Genomic DNA, 22321 nt, shown 5'->3' with positions numbered 1-22321 from the left:
CGAACTTTAAAGCATTTCGTACGCTTGAAACTAGATTTCACTGTTGACTGTGGCGCTATCTGTCAACGAATGGCAAATGGCAGAACTTTCAATACCATTCGATGCAGAATTCAAAGAACAATAGATTTCTGTTTTGTACAAACTGTCGCTTGGAACCCTATGGTTCTCAGCCCTCAATTCATCAAGAGTTTCATATCAACTGTATATTTTTTAATTATACAGTGATACGTGCGCTAATAACCGGTAAAATAATGCAAAAGACGGAAAACATAATATGTTATAAAATAAAAAGAGATGAAACCGTAGAGGTAGGAAATTATCAATAGAAACATATAAGTTTTGCGGTTCGATAAGAGAGAGCGTTCCTACTAGCCTAATTTTATTTTATTGACAACCAAACCTACTTATGCTTCTATACCTTTCCACCAAGATAGGTTATCTGGGGATATTGAAAATATTATCAAAAGATCAGTAGATAACATTCAAATTTCTTTTAAAGTATCCAACGACTTAGGACAATCTCTATCAAATTCCAAAGATAGTATCAACTACATGAATCGTAGTGGTGTTTATAAACTACAATGTTCTGACTGTTATGCTACGTACATAGGAAGAACTTGTAGATTACTTGCTTCTCGCTCTCTTGAACACACCAAAAGAGAGAACACCTCTACCTTTTCACAATATGTTAAACATAAAAATCATACTTTGAATATCCCAGATGATGTCTCTCTACTTCACAACATCCCACAGAAAGACTTCTTAAAATTGGACTTGTACGAGGACCTAGAAATAATCAAAGAAAAACAAAAAAGTCCGAACTGTGTCAACCGCCATGTTTCGTTCAACCGGGACTTCCAACCACTTCACCGACAACTTTTTTCTTAACATATTTACAATATTACTTTCCACCACTTTTACTGCTTCCTTCACAGTCTCGCATTCACGCTTATAATTGATTTGGTACTATCCACAATAATCTTCTTTTCATCTTCATCCATCAAACCACTTTCATCTATCCAATAACATACATACAGTGCTAGTCAAAAGTCCGTACCCCCCCCCTCGTATCTTTTGAATGGTTGTACCTATAATAGTGAAATTTGGAGGGAGGAAATAAACGGACGTAAGCTTCTTAACTGGTCAAGACAGGTGACGTAATTATGACAGATGACTTTACAGCGCCACTGTGACAGATAATTTTAAATGGGACCTTATGGCAAGTGATATCTCGTTTGAAAGGTATTGAAAATACCTATTCAATCATACTAATTTTGTTTGAATTTAAGCTAAATTTTATGAATAAATGAAATAAAAATAAAATTGTAGTTTCGAATTTAATTAATAAAAATTCAAAATTCCGCATATGATTGCTTGTCAAAAAGGTTGACGTTGACATAAAAACTACTAGAGAATTGAAAAACGTCAACTTTTTTGACAAAAAAACCATAGGCGGACATTTGAATTTTTATTAATTAAATGTGAAACTACAATATTATATTTATTTAATTTATTCACCAAAATCAAAATCAACTAAAACCCAAAAAATTAGTATGCCTGAATAGATATTTTGAATACCTTTTAAACGAGGTATCACTTGCCATAAGGTCCCATTTAAAATTATGGGTCATAGTGGCTCTGTAACGTCATCTGTCACCACAACGTCACCTGTCATGACTAGTTAAGAAGCTTACGTCCGTTTATTTCCTCCCTCCAAATTTCACTATTATAGGTATAACCGTTCAAAAGATAAGAGGGGGGTACGGACTTTTGACTAGCACTGTATAAATTACTGATATCATCATCCACATACATCCACATTATCAAAATATCATCTATATACAACCCACCCCCATAATTCTACATATAACTATTTTCACCCCATCTATGCAATCTGCTATTACTATAACGTACCACTTGATAACACTCATCTATACTAAAACCAAATCAAAAAGTCTTATTTTTCTTTTTGGGTCCCTAGTCCAGAAAGCCACTGCGCATCCGCTAGGAAAAATATTCCGATTCGGATTTTTTGCACAATCTTACTCAAAAAGGACCCCTTTTAACAAATTTGCATGTTGCCAGGACCAAAAGTGGGTCAAAAAATTTTTAAACGTTTTTTTTTGTTTTTTTCCTAAAATTATTTTTTTTGCATGGAACAAAGTTTTTTTAGGTTTTTTTAATCATTCCAAACAGAAAAGGTCTTTAGTCACTTTTCTCTAAAGTTGATGGTTTTTGACATATAAGCGATTAAAAATTGAAAAAATTGCGAAATCGGCCATTTTTAACCTTCAAAAACTATGTGAAAAACTTAAAATTTGAATGTTGCCAAGGTAGGTAGATAGATATTCTTTAAACATCGATTGATGAAATCTCGAAGAGTTTTTTGCAATACAGTATTCAAAACTCCTTTGTTTTTTAATTTCTAATCACGCGTGCGCGACACTATTTTCCACCGTTGCATGTGTATACAGTATGGTGCAAATAAAAGGAATAAATTCGTTATTTCGTAAACCGGCGACTTTAAGGAAAAATTCCAAAACAGGTCGATTTTTATTTTTAAGTTATGATATTGTGGCATATATCGTATACTAGTGACTTCATCCATCTGGGCGTAATGACGTAATCGATGATTTTTTTAAATGAGAATAGGAGTCGTGTGCTAGCTCATTTGAAAGGTTCTTCAATTCTCTATTCAGTAATATAAAGATTTACATAATTATTTATAGAGGGTGTCCAAAAAATTTTTATTAAATTAAATTATTTGACAAAAAAGGAAGTAGGACACCCTGTATAAGTAATTATATAAATGTTTATGTTAATGAATAGAGAATTAAAGAACCGTTCAAATTAGCTAGCACAATACCCCTATTCTCATTTAAAAAAATCATCGATTCCATCATCACGCCCAGATGGATGACGTCACTAGTATACCATAGGTTTGTTCGTAGAACGATCAGCAACCGTTGCCAACCGTCAGACGCAAGCGCGTTCGTAGTCTACGAACTCGAACTGTTAACTGCGCAGCGCTAACTGTTAACTGCGCATGCGTCTGATGGTTGGCAACGGTTACTGATCGATTGGATCGTACTACGAACAAACCTCATATATGCCACAATATCATAACTTAAAAATAAAAATCGACCTGTTTCGGGATTTTTCCTTTAAGTCGCCGGTTTACGAAATAACGAATTTATTCCTTTCATTTGCACCATACTGTCGGTGGAAAATAGTGTCGCGCATGCTTGATTAGCAATTAAAAAATAAAGGAGTTTTGAATATTGTATTGCAAAAAACTCTTGGGGATTTCATCAACAGATGTTTAAAGAATATCTACCTACCTTGGCAACATTAAAATTTTTAGTTTTTCACATAGTTTTTGAGGGTTAAACATGGCCAATTTCGAAATTTTTCAATTTTTAATTGCTTATATGTCATAAACTATCAACTTAGAGAAATGTCACTACAGACCTTTTCTGTTTGGAATGATCCAAAAAACCTAAAAAAAACTTTGTTCCATGCAAAAAAAAAATAATTTTAGGAAAAAACAAAAAAAACGTTTAAAAAATTTTTGACCCACTTTTGGTCCTGGCAACATGCAAATTTGTTAAAAGGGGTCCTTTTTGAGTAAGATTGTGCAAAAAATCCGAATAGGAATATTTTTCCTAGCGGATGCGCAGTGGCTTTCTGGACTACCCGTTCATGTGCCATTTTCATTAATTTTCTCATATACATCTTATATTCCATCTTCTCCCCCTACGGTCAACTACATCTTATGACAGTTTGGTTTCAAACCCTTAGGCTGGACTACCCGTCCATGTTCCATTTTCATTAATTTTCTCATATACATCTTATATTCCATCCTCTCCTCCCCCTACGGTCAACTACATCTTATGGCAGTTTGGTTTCAAACCCTTAGGGTTCTGGGTAGCCTGCGGGTTCCTTAGGAATTAGTCGCCTAAGTCTGAGCTTGTTTTTTAATGATATATCCCCCTAGATTATTTAAGACATTTTTACACTTCAGTCACCCCTACTGTGACCTTTTTAAACTTACACAAATTCCAACAACTACCAACAAGTTAAATAAATTCGATAACTTTAAATCAACAAAAAATTGCTTTTCCAAATCCTGGGTCTATTGACAAAAGGGTTTGATATTATTGATTTTAGTTTTCGATTAATTTTTGTGTAATGTGGTTTGCCTACCACCTCCATTGACAACATACGTGAATACATTTTCATAACTACAACATCTAGTTTATTTAATTTAATTGATATTATTTATCACAGTGGAGTCATTATCGTTACTGTTCTTAATTTAACAAGCTTTACACCAGAGTCTTCAACTGACAGGTTAATTTTTCAACTTCCTGTGGAACTGTCACTTCTGTCATGTCATCGTTCAAGAGTCCCGCTATCATCGTCACTTGCCACCATACAGTCAACATGTGAACAAGTCGATTTAGAGCTCAGATGGTACATAGCATATTACATGGAATATTTTGAACATCCATTTTTAAGTTCACATATTTCATTTATGTTTCCATGACGGATCAATTTTGAAGTATACTTTTGAAGTATAAGTTCAACTAATGTTGAAAGTATAAAAGGACTCTTCGCCTTCAAATTTAGTACAGTATAAAGATGGGTTGCTGAATTTAAAAGTGGTCGTACAAGCCGTGAAGACGATCCACGTCAAGGACGTCCAAAAATAGCAACAACACCAGAAATTGTAGAAAAATACAGGATATAATATTGGAAAATCGTCAAGTGACTGAAGGATATTTAGTAGAAGACGTAGGCATCTCATTGGGCAGTGTAAGCAATATTTCGACTGAAGTATTGGGTATCAGAAACCTGTGTTCACAATGGGTGCCGCATTCGCTAACAACGGAACAAAACCACAAAGAGGTTAAAGAGGTTCCTTCTGATTCCTCGACTCCGAAACGAGTTCGTGTTCAGAAATTGGCCAAGAAGGTGTTAGCATAAATTTTTTCGGATGCGAGAGGAATATTTTATGTGGATTATTTGCAAACTGGTAAAACAATAAATTCTGGATATTATTGTAACCTTGTAGAGCAGTTGACCGAAAAAATTCGTGAAAAAAGAACCGGTTTGCAGAAGGAAAAATCCTTTTTCATCAGGACAATACACCGTGTCATATAAGCATTGTAAAAATGGCAAAAATCCAAGAATTAAAGCTCGAATTGCTGGAGCATCAACCGTATTCATCAGATTTTGCCCCTAGCGACTTCCATCTGTTTCAATACAAAAAAAAAACTCGTGCGTGAAAAGGTTTTTCATCAAATGATGAGGTCATAATAGCTTTGGAAGCTTATGTTGCAGCTCTTCCAGATTCTCAATTCAGGGATGGAATTTATAAATTGAAATCTCGTTGGAACAAGTGTATTGATGTTAAAGGAGACTATACTGAATAATAAAGTGTATTTCAAACCATAAAATTGTGTTTGTCTTATCGAACCACAAAACTTATTGAACAGCCTAGCGATTGCTCATACACATTTTAATTTTATGACTCACACCTATGACTAAGACCTATTACTTATCACACTCATTTAAACCTCATTCACAGTCTAATTTTCTGTAACAGGCCAACTCACCAATATCAGCTTACATCCTGTCTTTCATCACTACTTCTTTTTCCATTCTTACACACCAATAACCTTATTCCTGTCCCATCATGGCTTAAATTTTTCATCTTAAGATACTTTGATGTCGGGTCTCTGGATTTCTCAGTCTCCTCATTACTACTTTTCTTATTTATATTCACATCTAGTAGTACATATTTCTTCAGCCAAACTAAATATATATCATCTTTTATCTATTTTGTTGGATCCTTCTATTAATAAATTACACCAAATATTAAGCTCATAACATCAGCTTACAAAATAACATAATTTCCCATCTAATGTAATGATAATTGCCTACCCTAAAGTAAGTATTAATTCACTTCTGTTTGATTCTATAATTTTAACTTTCATCCATCACACTTATTTCTGGGTAAATTATTTTTAATCCCAACAAATATTTTTCACTACTGTTATTATTTAAATATTAACATAAAATTTATATTCTTTTGGCTGAATTAACTACACATATTAGATTCTGTCAAGGTGCGGTGTCAGTCTGGTAATGACATCCTTCCGGGGGTCATTCCGATCAGTTGTCACCTAAACTCTGCCATGTAAGGTTCGACCTACAATTTTCCAACCAATATGGTTGATGTCATGTGATGCCAGGGGTTAATCTGAAAATATTTGTAACATCCGTCAAAATCTGATAACATAATGTAACCCCAACTGTTTAAAATCAATTTAAGGGTTTTTACCCATACATTTTGGTGGCTTAAAGCATGTAAACCTGTAAGTATAACTATCTATTCACTTTTTTACCTTTGTCAAAATTTAACCTCACGTTTGTTTTACTTATAGAGTTATACTTATTTTAGGTGATAACACTGATGATGGAATATTGATTCCGAAAACGTTTTGTAATACAGCCACTTTTTAGGGTTTTTAAACCTTTTACAAAATAAGGTTTTTATTTTTTGTGATTTATGGTATACAGCCAGTACAGGAATTTTTCCTTGTGATATTTTTAATTTTAATTTTAATAGTTTTGGTTGTTTTTTATGTAAATTATATATTTTTTTGCTACAAAAACGCAATAATTCCAATCGATAATTTCAGAAGAGCAATAAATTGCGGGATCGTCAAGAGTCCTGCGAAAGTAGAAGCAAAATGAGTGCCTTTTTACCCGCGAGGCAGCTTTGGGGATGGGCTGGTAAAGAATACAAACGGTCGAAGGTTAAGGGAAGGTTCAGAAAGTTCTTCTACAAGTCCATCCAGCGTGGCAAAGAAATTATTACGGTAAGTACATTGTTTAATGATTTTTCCTGACACATTGGATCTTTTTCTTCATCTTCAGGTACCATGTCCTTTCATAAAGTTAGTTTCCACCTTAGCTATTTTAATTTTATTCATCAAATTGCAAATTTATGCTACAAATTTCTCGAATTTTATTTACTATCATATCCATATAACATGTCTGCCCTGCCTGTCCTATAGCACTACAGCCCATGTCGGGCTCAGGCCTCCCACAGCATCCACCTCCAAGTATCTTTGTCCCTAGCTGCTCTTCTCTAGTTATCTACCTTTAATATCTCTTTAGTATCGCTTCTCACTTCGTCTATCCATCTCTTTCTTTGTCTTCTTACTGGCCAACGTCCCAACTACTAGGTGTTCTGTCATTATAAATTCTTATAAGGAGCCAGGGATATATTTGTATTTTCGCATAACTTGTTATAGAGGGTTCTTTGTAATATTGATATAATTCGTGGTTGAACCTTATTCTCCACAATACCATTGTCGCAGATGGGTCCCAATATTCTTCTCAATATCTTTCTTTCAAAAGTATTGATCTGATTTATTATCTTTTCTAATATCATGATCCATGTTTCTCAAGCCATATGTTGCTATTGGTCTCATGATCGTTTTATATACTTTCAGCTTTACTTCCCTATGAATGTTTTTGGATCCAAATACCTGCGACAGAAAGAAGTATGATTTGTTAGCAAGCATTATCGATTTCCGTATTTTCTCCTCGTTGCCGTCCTCAGTTATCTGTACGCCCTGGTATGTGAGCTATTTTACTACCTCAACGTTAGCGTCGTCTATTGTTTTATCAACGTTGGCGGCTAGCCATATTTCTTTCGCATTGTCTTCAAGGTCTACATCTAGTTCTATGATGTCTCTTGCAGTTCGTTCCAAATTGGGTAAATCTTACTGTATTGTAAATGTAGGCTAGAAATTTATCGAATCTTATTTACAATCATATCCTTAGAACGTAATGATTGGTTGATATCACAATTACAGTTTAGGTTTGTAACGATAAACTTTATATCCTGCAGGTTGGGGATTCGGCAGTATTTTTATCAACTGGTCGACCAGATAGGCCTTACATTGGTAAAATAGAAGCCATGTGGGAACTGTGTGGAACGATGATCGTTAAGGTCAAATGGTTTTATCATCCCGAGGAAACCGTTGGATGTCCACAAAATCTTCAGTATCCTGTAAGTTAACGCTTGTTTATAGTGTCTGATTTCATGTTTTTTCATATGTAAAGCAAGGCTATAAGTTCTTGAAGTAGAATTACATTGTTCGTTACAATTTGTGGTGTTACGAACGGTAGCGTTACTATAATATCATAGAACCTAAAGGTACGTATCCATACGTTGGTGCTTCGTGCTCCGTGTAGCTGCTCAAATGGATACGGCATGCGCTCCCCTACATATAAACCGAAAACCGGTTGAATCGAAGAGGCTGAGCGGCGAGCACCAACGTATCCACTATGCAGAGATGCTACACGGATCACGGAGCACCAACGTATGGATACGTACTATAACAGTCATAAGTTCACTCTTTAATAAGGAAAGAAGAAAGATAAACATAAATAAACATGTTCTGAAGCTATTTCTTTGTGGCATTTTTATTATTAACTATTTATATGGGAAATAAGCCACAATTAAATTGAAAAAATAATTTGATTAACGTTTCGACGCCCAAATCGGGTGCCGTTGTCAAAATACAAAATACTACTAAATATAAACAAAAATGTTGTTGCTAAGTAAAAAATTCTTCTAATAATTTATATAATCTGACTCATTTATATTGGCAATTCAGACATATGTTATACATTTTAAAGTAGAAGACTTTAAAATGATATTGCCAATATTTATGAGTTGCGTTCCTGGGACGACTTTACTGAAAGATAGTTCATTCGATTACTTGAAATCAACCCCAACTCAAGAATATCCGTCACAAAAAAATCATAGCATGTGATCTGTCTTTAAAAAGACAACCAAATGCAACGACGACAGTAAAATTCTCGCGTTAGAGATTCCACAGTAAATCACAAGGGAAAACCAGGAAAAAACCTCGTGATACTATTCCGACATCGGAAGTATTTGGTCTTACATTCAATTTACTCTCAAGAACTAATACCAAATTCTGACTTTAATATGTTTTAAATATAAATAATATTAATAATACATAGATATATAAGTAATACTAAAATATAAAATATAAAATATGTACTAACTCGATATGTTATTGACTTACTAATCTTGGTATTTTCTTTCTATTGACTTCCTCTTTCAGTATTGGTAACCACATCCTACTGCATTCTACCGAGGAATTTGCGACACAGTTGGTTTCATTTAGCATAATTAGAGCCGCTTCTTTGATTTTTCTCTTTTTACTATCTGATTCTTTCAGGACTATACTTGAATCTCTCCACTGAACTCTGTGTTCATTATCCCATGCGTGTTGACATATTTGAGATCTATCAAATTCTCTATTTTTAATATAAGACTGATGTTCACATATTCTAACGTTTAATGGTCTTGATGTTTCACCAAAATAAAATTGTTCGCATTCACAAGGTATTTTATAAATGCAATTCTTTGTTCTTTCTTGTTCATTGTTAGGTTTAGTTTTAGATAGAATAGATATCAATGTGTTCGTTGTTTTGAATGTTGTTGAAATGTTGAATTTATTTCCTATTGTTTAAGTTTCTCGGATAGTCCTTTTATATATTATGGTATTGATATTTTCCTCGTAATATTTCTTGTGAATGTTGTAGGATACCGTTCTAAGTTGTTCTGTTCCATTCGATCCAATCTTGACAATTCCTTATTTATAAACGATAAAGGATAATCATTTTTTAATAAAACAGATGTTAACAATTGTTTTTCTTCTAAAAATGAATTTTCGTTAGAACAAGTAATTTTGGCTCTATCATATAAGGATTTAATGATTCCCTTTTTAACGTTGATTTTGTGATTTGATTTGTAATTGAGATATCTGTTGGTGTGTGTTTGTATTCTATATACTTGAGTCTCATATCCAATATCCTTCTTTGAGACTAAAACATCGAGGAAAGGCAGGGTGTTATTGTATTCCTTTTCCATTGTAAATTTTATTGTCTCTTCTTGATCGTTTATAATATTCAGGAACGTATCCAACAATTCTGATCTATGAGGCCATATTGCAAACACATCATCTACATATATCTCCACCATACTGTGGGTTTTAAATTTTGTTTAGAAATGATATTAGTTTCGAAATCCTCCATAAATATATTAGCCAATAATGGAGATAAAGAAGAGCCCATTGCTAGACCAAAATTTTGTTTATAGAATTCATTATTTAGTTGAAAATAGGTATTATTAGTACATAATGTCAATAACTCCATTATAGCTGATATATTTAGTCTTGTGCTAGTTGTCAATGTATTATCATTCTCTAATTTCGTTTTGATTATGTTTAAAGTTTTATCTAATGGCACATTTGTAAATAAGCTGTTTATGTCAAAACTTACTAAAATATTTGGTATTTGGATTAAATTTGGATTAAATTCAATAGTTGAAAATTTGTTTAAAAAATGTTTTGTATTTTTTATAAATGTGTCATCATTATTAGCAAATGGTTTTATAATGTTTAATAAGAATTTTGATAGTTCACTACAAGGAGAATTGATGGTACTTTTCTACTTTAAAATGTATAACATATGTCTGAATTGCCAATATAAATGAGTCAGATTATATAAATTATTAGAAGAATTTTTTACTTAGCAACAACATTTTTGTTTATATTTAGTAGTATTTTGTATTTTGACAATGGCACCCGATTTGGGCGTCGAAACGTTAATAAAATTATTTTTTCAATTTAATTGTGGCTTATTTCCCATATAAATAGTTAATAATAAATAAAAATTGAAAAATCGCCATTTGGTTTAGGTACTAAACTATAGAACAAGATAAAATGAACAATAAAAAATGCCAAAATTTAATGGAGAGATAAAATGAAGCAGGTATTAACATGCAACGTAGAGATAGAACACTACGGACAGAAACCAGCCACAGGACAGATTTTATAACGGATGTATTATCTATAGCATCTAAATCATATGTAAAATTTTACTTTTCATAATGAAACTAATTTCTATCGATAAACTTTTGTAAAATTAGATATTCAGGCCTATTCTGTAACTTGGCCTGGATCCCGCGTACCAAAAAAAAAGTTTAACATAAAAGGAATGAATCCCTCTCATTGGCTGTATATTCTTTTTCTCATGAGCATCTTTCAGTGCGTCAGTTTTTCGATTTCTTTCTAACGCATTAAATTATATGTGACAGAAAAAAACGCACGTCGGTGATTACATTTCGTCGGTGACATTTATAACATTTATTCTAGTGGTCAATAGATGGCGCTATAATCGAAAAAAAATATTTACGAATTATATAATATATCTACGAAAATAATCTGTACAATTTATAAGACTATACAAATCAAAGAAAATACCATTTTTTAAATGCAATAAACATAATTGATTTGTTTTTATGCCAAATTGCAAATAAAATATGACAACTGTCAGATTTAACTAAAATGTCATGTCACTAAAATGTTTATTATCACGGACTTACCTTTTTTTTCTATCATTTGTGACGCACTAAAAAATGCTCATGAAAAGAAGCATACCCTAATAAAAATTATTTCAGAAGTTAAAATCTTCCTTTGTAAATGATATACAGCGTGTCTACTTAAGTTGGAAACATATGGGAAACTTTTTTATTATTAATTTTACGAAAAAAAGTTATTCTTTATAAAAAGTTCTGCATGCTCCAAAACCTAAGATTCAATCATCAGATATCAAATTTTCTCAATATTATACGAGGTATGTCAAAAGATATGAATTTCGGTCAAGGGTAAAGTACCTTTATTTCTCTCAATATCGAAAATTCTTATGATGAAAAGTTGTTTGGAATTAAAAACTAAGATCAGATATGCAATTACATGCTTCTAATTGAAAAATTTTTTTTTTCTCTATAGATACCTAAAATCGTTTTTAATTATTACAAATATGATAACTCGTTTATTATTCATTTTACGAAAAAAAGTTATTCTTCATAAAAAGCTTTACATGGTCTAAAATCTAAGACACAACCATGATATATCAACTTTTATTAATTTTATACGAGGTGTGTCAAAAAATATGAGATTTGCTCAAGATTATAATACCTATTTATTTCACAATATTTCAATTAGAAGGATGTAATTGCATATTGAAACATAGTTTTTAATTCTAAACAACTTTTTTAATAACCATTTTCAATATTGTGAAAAATAAAGGTACTTTACTCTTGAGTGAAATTCATATTTTTTGACATATCTCGTATAAAATTAATAAAATTTTATATCTGATGGTTGCATCTTCGGTCTTAGGACATACAGAGCTTTTTATAAAGAATACCTTTTTTCGTAAAAGTAATAATAAAAGAGTTATCGTATGTGTAATAAATAAAACCGAAGTTAGTATCGATAAATTTGAGAAAAATTTGGAAAATATTTTTTTCCAATTAGAAGCATGTCATTGCATATTTGATCTTAGTTTTTATTTCCAAACAACTTTTCATAATAAGAATTTTCGATATTGAGAGAAATAAAGGTACTTTACTCTTGAACGAAGTTCATATTTTTTGACATACCTCGTATAATATTGACAAAATTTGATATCTGATGATTGAATCTTAGGTTTTAGAGCACGCAGAACTTTTTATAAAGAATAACTTTTTTTCGTAAAATGAATAACAAAAAAGTTTCCCATGTGTTTCCAACTTAAGTAGACACGCTGTATAATTTATTTAAAAATTGTTGTTATAAAAGATCCAAGTTGGACTCAAAGTAGGTACCTACATCACAAAGTACATCACAAACAAACGTTTTCGGACTAATCAGTCCATCGTCAGGTTAGACTCCAGATCCCAAGCAGTTGAAACTAGCTATTGAGTTAGGTCGAATGACCTTTCAAATGTAACATCTTAGCCATCTAGGGGCTACATTGAAAACGACAATAAGTCGGATGTTTATAGAATGACTTATTTTAAATTAACATGGTGTCTTCGTCTTAGCTTCAAACTTCATGGTTAGGGTTGAAGCTAAGATGACGACACCATGTTAATTTAAAATAATTTATTCTATAAACATCTTATTGTCGTTTTCAATGTAGCATAAATGGCTCAAATGTTGTATTTGAAAGGTCATTCGACCTAAGTCAGTAGCTAGTTTCAACTGCTTTGGATCTGGAGTCTGACCTGATGATGGGCTGATTAGTCCGAAAACGTTTGTTTGTGATGTACCAACTTTGAGTCTAACTTGGATCTTTTTTAGAAACAATTTTTAAATAAATTAAATAAATATACCATTTACAAAGGAAGATTTTTACTTCTTAAGTAAAAAAAAGTTTATTAATACCAAGCTGAAAATTTGTTAATAGCTTAACGGTGTCTAGTCGGACAAACTTTGATGTATGGGAACACTGAAACAGGGGAAGTTTTAATTGTGGAACGTACCATCTTGACAAGTTTATGATTGTGAAAACTAGCAGGTTGTTTTTACGTTTATTCAATAGCAAACTTTATATAATACGTATGTGAAAAAATGTTTGTCCGACAAATATGTTGGGCATTTTAATAAGTCCGACACGTGGATCATGTCAAATGCCAGGAGTTATGTTGGTAGTAAATAGCAGTCTGATTTTTGCATGAGAATTTAATGAAAGGGTAACAAATCAACTGGAAGTTCTGTCCGACAAAATACATGGGACGTTTTCATAGTCTGGCGTTCGAAACCTGTAACCTGTTCCACAATTAAAACTTCCCCTGTTCCAGTGTTCCCGTACGTCAAAGTTTGTCCGACTCGACACCGTTAAGCTATGAACAAATTTTCAGCTTGCTATTGATAAACTTTTTTTTGGGTACGCGTGATCCAGGCATATTCTGTGACTACAAATAGAATAGAAATTAGTCAAATCAAATAGAGGTCAGCAAGTCGGATCGGAAGTTGTATTAATTGGTATTCTGTAACTCATCTCGACCTCTACTATTGGAACGTTGGGTAGAAATTTATTTCGACTACACAATCCCTGTCGAGATCACATTTCGACATTTTAATTGGTCTTGACGCTTACGCATTTGTATTATTATTGTTTGACGTTTATTTGTTAAATTAATTAGCGATTTTAGGCTGTGTTATTATTTATTTAGATAATTGTATATTTAATTTTATATAAGGTCGAGTGGGGCAAGTTAGGACTGGTTTTTGTTAAGTTTGACTTTAATATTTTTTTTGTAAATTATATTTCAAATATTTAAAATTTTTTGGTATCAACGTGAAGTAACATTAATACTCTATAATTTGCATTGCCGAAAACACCAATTTACATTGCAAATTACAACTTTTATAAATAATTAGAAAAAACAGTAACTATTCCGAACTTGCCCCATACATGGGGCAAGTTCGTAAACAGCTGTTTAAAACTCATTGAAAGCTATCTTCATATGTTATGGGACAAAATCGGAATTACTAATCCGTCATTAATAAATTGCTTTTTGCCAGATTAAAATAAGTTGCTTAGTTTAAAAGTTATACACTTACGATATAAATAACGAGTAATCAGTGCTTCTTCAAATGTTTCGGCTGATTACGCCCGTCGGTTCGTTTTTCTAACATAATTTCTAACCATTTTCTATTTAAAAAAAGTTATAAATAGATAATTTGAGCAAAAATACCATAAAAAGTACAAAAAAATGTTTAAAATTGACTGGAAAAAGCACAACTCTGGTCTTACCCTGCCACATGCTACGAACTTGGCAAGACCAGAGTTGCGCTTTTTTCAGTAAATTTCAAATAGTCGAAAGGATTTATTTACTTAACGTAAACTTTAAGCAATGTTCTTAATATATACCAAAAATAAATGCACAAGACGCAAAATTTGCTGTAAAATACCGGCACCATGTTCGACAGCTCTAGGTTAGATATGTACTGCACACATACTCACATTTTATAAATGGCAAAACAATGAAAGAATTACTTCTGAGTAAGAGACATCTATGTCAATCAGTTCATACTAATCCAGAAAAGATTTCTACTCCTCAACTTGTAAAATTGAATGTATCTTATAATATTTTTAGAGCGATTACGAACTTGCCCCGTTTACGATCTTACCCCACTTCACCTTACCAATAATTACACAGGCCTACAGAAAAAAAAATTTGTTTTGGTGCCGTGAATCTTTAAGCTGATTTTTACTATATTAGTAGCGATAAATGGAAATATGGATTCCGTTTTTTTGTATCAGCTCTAGTTTTATGGATATGGCACATTCCGAAATTAGTAGTTTTAATATTAGAGATAATGAAGAATATGCTATTCAAAGGAATATACATTGTTAATTAAACTTTTTCCTCAGTATATTTGTTGTTCTCACTGTATTCTGCCTTATTTATGCAAGAAATGATGTCGTTACATTACTATTTTATAAGGAAATAAAACAGCTTGAGAAGTATTTTTAAACTTTTAAAACTCCTCCGTATTAAGCTAGGCCTAATGAAGCAATTCGTTAAGGCACTTGCTTCTAATGTTTTGCCTACATAGGAAGGAAGCTGCCCCAGATAAGTACGGAAAAACTCAAAGCTCGAATCTTTGATATACCACAGATCTGACTTCTTACAGAGGATCTGGCTTTTGTGTGGTCAATTAATGCGGTAGAGAAAAAAGCTTGGCTTTCATTTGTGGACATTATGAAAAATTTTCTGGGAAAGCTCAAAAGTAAAACTATGCCGAGCTGGTAAACCGTTTGCTGAATAACTTCCAATTACTTGGATGTAATATGAGCATCAAAGTCCAATATCTTCACGGCCACCTGGACCGGTTCCCTGAAAACTCAAGTGACACAAGTGAGGTACAAAATGAGAGATTTCACCAAGCCATAAAAACCATGGAGGACCGCTACCAAGGAAGATGGGACACCCATATGATGGCTGATTTTTAAAGAGATACTGTTTAAAAGTTCACTCCAGGAAATCACGCAAGCGAAGCTTTCGGTACGTCAAGTTTTTTTTCTATTTTGTTAGTTTTTTCTCAAAACTAATTGTATATATGTTTCATTGTACAAAGAGTTTTATTGTATCTAGTTAAATGGCTTAAAATATACGTATTTTCTAATTGTGTGATATTCATTTCAATTTAGTATATCCATATCGGCATATTCGTATTTTAATGCATAAGAGCTGGCATGGCCTACGTTATCTTGAAAACTAGAGCTGATTTGGCAAAACTAAAGCCATATTCGGAATCAGCACCCCAAATATACCTAAAATCAGCTCTAAACACTTTGGCATCAAAAACACTGTAGGCCTGTGTTATACAGCATCAAGGCTAATAGAAATCATTAAACATTTTAAGAATTGCTACAATAATTAATTTACTGGTAGAATGTGTAGATTTGAATGTATCTAGTGTGTTTTAAAACGAAAAACCAAAATTTTTCTTAGGAAAGAAACTTAGTTTTACCGTGCAATAATATAAAGTGTACTATGTAACTTAAATGCTCAGTACATGTTTTTTTGGTGTTCGTGTCCCAATCGGTGTTCCACTTGCCATTTTTTATTCTTGTTGTGTTGCATTTGTCAAATTTAACCAAAAACTATCCAAAACAAACCAAAATTTCTTCTTTTTTTTGATGAATTCTTCGCACAGAACACTTACTTATTTCACTTTTCACTGCGTGGTTGCCACCACCTAATGAGCGCGTCAAATAGAAGTTGGCGTTTTCGATGTACACTGATTACGATGTGAGTTACAGAATGCCAATCCAAACACGAAACCGACTCAATAGATATAGACCAGGGCGGATCTGTGAAAAAACCTCTATCTTTGGATGTAAGAGGTGGCATTCGGATTTTTGCTGATAAAGTTAGGTGACAACTTCAATAATTATAATTGACTTATGCTCCTTCTCAAATATGCCCGGAACATTAATAAAAAAATTAAAATATTTAAAAATTTCGAAAAACATCGATTTTTTTCTACTTTCTTTGATTATAACTTTAAAACGATTCATTTTGGAACAATGTACGGAAATAAAATAAAGATCATTAAATTTTGTATATTATACCACTGGTTAAAAATGTCTTAAATTATTACCCTTTCTGCAAAATAGCAATAAATACAAAATAATGGAGCAAAATAAGGCTGTTTTTATTAAATGTTTTTCAATCTCTTTGGTTGCACTTAGAACCTTCGTAATTCGCTTAGAGAATGCTTATAACCTTCCATCAAATTTCAATAAAATCGACCTAATAGATTTTGCGTAATAATTTTCAATCTATTTTTTTTAAGTTCTAATTTTTTAAAAGCTTTCTGAACAAAAGTAGACCATTTAGAAGTTTGCTAGTTTTTTTACATATAAACAGGCGCTCTACTTATCTAATAAACTTTACAGAATTAAAATCGGATGATTTAAGCAGAAGTAAAAAAGTTGAATTGTGAGGACTAGTTCCTGATATACAGCCGGTTAAAATAAGCGTCGTACGGTGTATTTTCTAGTTCCGTTTTGTAAATTTAATTTAATTTAATAGTAACGGAGATATTCTATTTATTTATAAGCCAAAAAATTGTTAAACTTTAAAACACTGCTGAGGCTGCTTAGATAATCCGATTTTAATTCTGTAAAAGTTTATTAGATAGGTAGAGTGCCTGTTTATTTGTAAAAAAAATAACTAACTTCTAAATGGTCTACTTTTTGTTCAGAAAGCTTTTAAAAAATTAGAACTTAAAAAAAATAGCTTGAAAATTTATTATGCAAAATATATTAGGTCGATTTTAATGAAATTTGGTGGACGGTTTAAGTATATCATGAGCTTTTTCTAAGCGAATTACGAAGGTTCTAAGTGCAACGCAAGTGGTTGAAAAACATTGAATAAAAACAGGCTTATTTTGCCCCCTTATTTTGTATTTATTGCTATTTTGCAAAAGGGGTAATAATTCAAGACATTTTTAACTAGTCGTATATTATACAAAATTGAATTCGCTTTATTTTATTTCCTTACAACTTTGTTCCAAAATGAATCGTTTTAAAGTTATAAGCAAATAAAATAGAAAAAAACAATAATTTTCGAAATTTTTAAATATTTTCATTTTTTTATTAATGTTCCGGGCATATTTGAGAAGGAGCATAAGTCAATTATAATAGGGAAATTGCATAAAATTTAAAATTGGAAAAAAATGTTTTAAATCACAACAGAACATAATTTAAAACAAGCAAGCAAGCAAGCATAGTGATTTAACCCAGCCTGAGAGACTTGCTCACCCCTAAAGAATGACATTCGGGTGATACAATTCATTGGGGCGAGGAGGATTAACTCCCGTAAGCAGGAATCACTCCACCCCGCTTCAATGCTCCAGACCATCCACTTACCCCCCGATAGCACTCTGATGCGCTATAGGGGCTCTCAATCAGCAAAGTGCTTATCATATGGGAGTCTTGGGTACACGGACTCCCATATGAAATCCTACCCCGATCAATGCAGGCCAGCGTGAGGCGCTCTATTCCCGCTATCTCTAGTGACTTATCTTCGATCTGTTTTGCTTGCTCGGGCGCCGAGTCCCCGCTCTGGGCTATGTCCAGTTCGGCGACTCGGCGCTCGAGGATGTGGGCCCCTCATGCCCTTTTTTGGGTTTTGTTACTAATATTTTTTTTGTGGCTTTCGCCTATTGTTAATATTTTATTGATTTGTTTAGTGGCTGAAGCCGTTTTGAAGTTTTTTGTATATTTTTTTTTTTGAGGGATGTCTGAAAATTATAAAAATCAACATTAATAAATATAATGAGATGCCAAAGGTGAGCAGGTTGTCTTCTTTTGATAGAGCTACGATTATCTAGCCTTTATTATATATTTACTAATATTTGTTGTTTGGGTCTCCTATGTTTCCATCTATGGTACACATCATACCTTAATATCTCTTGCAATATCCGGTTTGGGTGGTCTTCTAGCTCAGCAAATTTTGTTCTGGCTTTTTCCTCCATAATATCCAGTAAGGATATTAAGGATATTATTAAGGATATTATATATCCATAATTTAAAACATGTATCAATGATAAAAAAGTTTTGTTTGTCTTTCGTTTTTCCCCTAAAGACGATTAAAAATTCAAATTATTCCAGCCAGCAAAAAACGCGTCGTGACGTCATATGGTTTTGCATTTACATTTTACACCAAAAAGTAAACAAAATTAATTAGACATTATTAACGTCAGTAAAAAATACAGTTATGTGACGTTAAAAGTGTTTTTGTTCGTTTGAACTATTCATAGAAAATTTTTACTTTTACAAAATGGTTTTATTTTCAATAGTAAACCTTCTTTTCTTTCCTTCAAAAACTGTATCAAACTCAAATCTCAACAAACTGGTATATATTATTACAACGACATACGATAAATGTCATTAGAATATAAATATTTTTCCTTTATTACCCTACGACGAGCTGGCCAAATACCCAAGTAGGTGGAGGCCAATAAACTAAAGAAGGAAAAGAAGAATATACCTAAATATAACTCTGTGTCTAGGTACACGCTAACGTGTACGCAAATAAAAAAGTTAGTGTCAGAGTGTTGGAATTTGTTTAATTGCGTTGTGTTTATACTTTAATTTAAATATTGATTAGTAAAGAGATTTCTTATTTTTTATTTGTTTAGTGTTTGTTTTTAAATTAACTATGCAGCGTGGACAATTATTTAGTTGTTTTAATGAGTTTAACAACATTTTAAAACAGTATGAAAAAGTTAAGAGACTATAAATTAATGTATATTTCAAATATTGAATGGGTTGCATATGTGAGTCCATATTAAATATAGTAATGAAACACAGACTTACTCACAATCATTTAATTATACTTTGACGACCGGTTTCGATCTCTACAATATACAGATCATCTTCAGGTCGGCGTTACAAGTAGTTAAATGATGCCGTTACAAGGATTGCGTTGCAACTTAGTTGTTGTCATATTAGTACGTCCAAATTATGCTAATTGGTTTGTTGGGATAGTGATAGGGTAAACAGACATGTTACGTAGGTTAAAACACAGTAAGATTTCAAATTTGGAATTGATCCTGAAGGAAGATGCGTATGTGAAACGGGTGATGTTTTGTTCGAATGGAGAAAGACAATGCTCCAGGAGTTGCGTATTAATTGTAGCAAAGTATGAAATGTTATTCTAGGATCTTGTACAAATGTGATGGTCTAAGCTCGTAGATGTTATACGATGCGGGCAGAGGTCAAAGTATAGGACATGACAAATAGGAAATTGTTGTCATAAATTAATACAATTTAAGATATGTTGTTCTCAGTAAATTAACTGAGGGATGTCATAAGTATAATAATATCATAATATTATGAAGTAGTAAGTGCCATACACTATGAAACTATGAAGTGTATAGAAATAAAGGGAAACTAGTTAGTTAAATGAAAAAATTATTATCAAAACATCGGTTAAGAAACTGTAAATTAAAAAATTTCAATAAGGTAAGAAATTGATAAAATTAAAGAATATTTTGTTTGAGCTATTGTATAATGGGATATGTACAAAGAAAAAGAAAGAAACGAAATATTAATGGAAGGGTGTAGGCACTTACTTGAGAATAGTTTTTAACTAAATAAATAAATTAACACATAACACATAGGGTTTAAAAGCACAAAGACATAACAATTATTGGTAAACGGTTTTTTTAAGGGAGGTAGCACTACATTTCCCCAATTACTATTTAACTTAGTTTTTACTTCCTAAATTGAAGTCTAGTTTTTGTGTTTTCAAGAGGGAATTCCCTCTTGAAAACACAAAAACTAGACTTCAATTTAGGAAGTAAAAACTAAGTTAAATAGTAATTGGGGAAATGTAGTGCTACCTCCCTTAAAAAAACCGTTTACCAATAATTGTTATGTCTTTGTGCTTTTAAACCCTATGTGTTATGTGTTAATTTATTTATTTAGTTAAAAACTATTCTCAAGTAAGTGCCTACACCCTTCCATTAATATTTCGTTTCTTTCTTTTTCTTTGTACATATCCCATTATACAATAGCTCAAACAAAATATTCTTTAATTTTATCAATTTCTTACCTTATTGAAATTTTTTAATTTACAGTTTCTTAACCGATGTTTTGATAATAATTTTTTCATTTAACTAACTAGTTTCCCTTTATTTCTATACACTTCATAGTTTCATAGTGTATGGCACTTACTACTTCATAATATTATGATATTATTATACTTATGACATCCCTCAGTTAATTTACTGAGAACAACATATCTTAAATTGTATTAATTTATGACAACAATTTCCTATTTGTCATGTCCTATACTTTGACCTCTGCCCGCATCGTATAACATCTACGAGCTTAGACCATCACATTTGTACAAGATCCTAGAATAACATTTCATACTTTGCTACAATTAATACGCAACTCCTGGAGCATTGTCTTTCTCCATTCGAACAAAACATCACCCGTTTCACATACGCATCTTCCTTCAGGATCAATTCCAAATTTGAAATCTTACTGTGTTTTAACCTACGTAACATGTCTGTTTACCCTATCACTATCCCAACAAACCAATTAGCATAATTTGGACGTACTAATATGACAACAACTAAGTTGCAACGCAATCCTTGTAACGGCATCATTTAACTACTTGTAACGCCGACCTGAAGATGATCTGTATATTGTAGAGATCGAAACCGGTCGTCAAAGTATAATTAAATGATTGTGAGTAAGTCTGTGTTTCATTACTATATTTAATGTATATTTTTTTAGTTATAAGTGAAATACAGTATTTAGTATTACAATATAGTACAATCTGTTACAATTTAGTATATACAATATTTAGTATTACCGTCCAAAATTAAAATAAAAGGAAGACCTAAAGCTTTCACAATAATTAACTTGTTATGAAGCTATTTCCTTGTGGCATTTTTGTAATCAACTATTCTAAATGGGAACTAAGCCACAATTTAACTAAAAAATGATGTTATTAACGTTTCAACGTCTAAATCGGACGTCGTTGTCAAAATACAAAATATTATTAAATTAAACAAAAATGTTCTTGCTTAGTAAAAAATTTTTTCTAATAATTTATTTAATCTGACTAATTTTTGTATTTTGACAATGACATCCGATTTGGACGTCGAAACGTTAATAAAATCTTTTTTATTTAAATTGTGGCTCATTTCCCATTTAGAACAGTTGATTATAATAAACTTACTAATGAAGTAAAAACCTTACGTGTAGGTAGATGGTATATAATTTATATAATCTATCTACACGTGAGGTTTTTACTTCATTAGTAAGTTTTTTATTATGGTATACAGCCAATGAGAGGAATCTTTTCCTTTTTATTTTAGTTGATTATAAT

The 22321-nt window shown here is 32.0% G+C and overlaps 1 protein-coding gene across 2 annotated transcripts in view; it reads left to right on the top strand.

The window, feature by feature from the left end:
- Positions 1-22321, top strand: part of LOC114332288 (protein winged eye) — a 251400-nt gene that overhangs the window by 204825 nt on the left and 24254 nt on the right. For both annotated transcript variants that reach the window (XM_050649543.1, XM_050649542.1), the window contains exons 15-16: positions 6711-6890; positions 7931-8092. In XM_050649543.1, the coding sequence (XP_050505500.1) occupies positions 6711-6890; positions 7931-8092 (342 nt within the window). The remainder of the gene's footprint in view (positions 1-6710; positions 6891-7930; positions 8093-22321) is intronic.

Source organism: Diabrotica virgifera, chromosome 4 (assembly GCF_917563875.1).
Source record: "Diabrotica virgifera virgifera chromosome 4, PGI_DIABVI_V3a".
Taxonomy (NCBI): Eukaryota; Metazoa; Arthropoda; class Insecta; order Coleoptera; family Chrysomelidae; genus Diabrotica; species Diabrotica virgifera.
The sequence above is the reverse complement of the archived record's forward strand: the minus strand, read 5'-3'. Positions and strand labels throughout refer to the sequence as shown.